Source organism: Pseudomyrmex gracilis, unplaced genomic scaffold, assembly GCF_002006095.1.
Source record: "Pseudomyrmex gracilis isolate BER0280 unplaced genomic scaffold, ASM200609v1 scaffold_561, whole genome shotgun sequence".
In the NCBI taxonomy this organism is placed as follows: domain Eukaryota; kingdom Metazoa; phylum Arthropoda; class Insecta; order Hymenoptera; family Formicidae; genus Pseudomyrmex; species Pseudomyrmex gracilis.
This window is the reverse complement of record NW_018021145.1, coordinates 46,224-48,333: the sequence shown is the minus strand read 5'-3', so window position 1 is coordinate 48,333 and position 2,110 is coordinate 46,224. Positions and strand designations below refer to the sequence as shown.

The following is a 2,110-nucleotide window of genomic DNA, read 5'->3' as shown; positions in this document are numbered from 1 at the left end:
GTCGAATAATTTCGTGTCGAATCGTACGGTGTCGAATAATTTCGTGTCGAATCGTACGGTGTCGAATAATTTCGTGTCGAATAAATCTGTGTCGAATCGAGCGGTGTCGAATCGTACTGTGGTCAATAGAGTATCACCCGATCGCAACTTTATATAAGTTATATAAAAGACACAACCACAAAATTTGGGAATTTTCTAAGGGACATAATGCTCTTCAAATCCCGGCAGCGTAAAGGTTAAATAAAACAATTATAAAATTAAAATGTAACAATTATAAAATTGCTATATGTATAGCTCGTAAAGTACGCAAACAGTAGATTTTTTTGTCGAATATCAGTTTTCATCGATTTGATCACGTATTTAGAATTATGTTTCGCAAACATTTTAGTTCTTTTTTAGTACATTTCAGTTTTCTTAAATGGTTGCAACAATCTAGCATTAACAAAATGCAACATCAGTAAACAAATACACTATAAAAAGACAAAACCGTTACATGAAATCAGTATTTCATTAGAACATCAGAGTGAATGATCAATCAGTGTGTTATAAGAATGACGAAATGGAAACTATACTCGCACAGTTAGAGCGTAATGTATTGGAGCAATCGACACGTTTGAATTCGCGAAAAGAAGTTGTCGCGTGGGAGTAGCAATGTGACGAATGTCTTAAATTATTGGATGAACATAATCGGAACAAGCGTCCGCGACTGTCTGTAGGAATCAGACTTCAACAATCGCAACAATCGCTTGTTGCTAGAATTGCTCGACTCGAAAGTTTGAAAAATTCACTGCACAGACAATTTGTATACATTGGTGCTGGACATGGACATACGTGGCAAGAGATAGACACCGCTTTTGGAAGTAGGGTAATGACAGGTGCTATCATTAATGAAAATCATATCGAACCTTGCCATTTTCTCGAACACGCAAAAAGTACAGTGCTAGAAAAAGTACAAAATGCCATTGAGAAACACAATAGTCTGAAAATCAATACAGTGTTCAATGGTGAATTTATATAGAAAGGTAAACGCGCCAATAAAAATATAACAACAAGAAATTCAGAACTCTTTTGTACAACCAATTTAGACGAGTGACGGTACGAGCGATACGTCATGGTGAACCCACGTTAGCGTCTTTAGATGAATTTCAGGAACGTGATAGTGGGTGGGCCTTGTTACGTATATTCAATTTAATTGTAAATGTGAACAAGTACAATCCATTGCGTGCAGGATGTCATATAAATTTGCCGCCAGAAGTTAAGTTTAAGAGAGCGGTGCTTAACGTGCTATCCGAGGATAATGCATGCTTTCCATGGTCAGTAGTCGCTGCTCTTTATACGGCCAAAAAAAATGGACACCGAATATCATCGTATCCTCACTATACAACAGTACTAAATCTTCAGGACATTGAGTTTCCAATGAGTGTAAACCAAATATCAAAATTTGAACGGCTTAACGACATCTCTGTCAACGTGTACAACATAGAACTGAAGAGGAAAAAGAAGAACAAACCGAAAAACGACCTTGTCATCTTCCCAATACGTCTCCCAGAGCAAAAGAGAGAGAAACACGTAAACTTGCTCTACGTTTCGGATCCACGAAACGTTAATCGTGGGCACTTTGCATGTATAAAAAATCTGTCTCGACTCGTGAGCACACAATTAAATAAGCATAATGGAAAAAAATATATTTGCGAAAGGTATGCTTGCATTATATGTGTACGTAAGAGATACTGAAAAATTAATGTATTATATATTTGCAGATGTTTACACTATTTCCATTCTCTGGATAAGTTGTCCACACCGTAGATTGCGGAAAAATGAATAACTGCGCGATTCGGTTACCAGCGGAGGACAACAAATTGCCCAGTTTCAATAATCATAGCAGGAAGAAACGTCTCCCATTTGTAGTATACGTCGACCTTGAGAGCGTATTACACAAAATTGATGGAGAGACGCAGCAAACGTTATATACGTATCAACATCACAAGGCGTTCAGCATAGGCTATTACGTCTGCTGCTCGGGTGATACTCTATTGACCACAGTACGATTCGACACCGCTCGATTCGACACAGATTTATTCGACACCAAATTATTCGACACCGTACGATT

The 2,110-nt window shown here is 37.8% G+C and overlaps 1 protein-coding gene across 1 annotated transcript in view; it reads right to left on the bottom strand.

The window, feature by feature from the left end:
* Nucleotides 1-784: 784 nt before the first annotated feature.
* Nucleotides 785-2,110, bottom strand: part of LOC109861074 — a 5,813-nt gene continuing 4,487 nt past the window's right edge. The window contains exon 4 of the mRNA XM_020440582.1: nucleotides 785-940. Coding sequence (XP_020296171.1) covers nucleotides 785-940 — 156 coding nt within the window. The remainder of the gene's footprint in view (nucleotides 941-2,110) is intronic.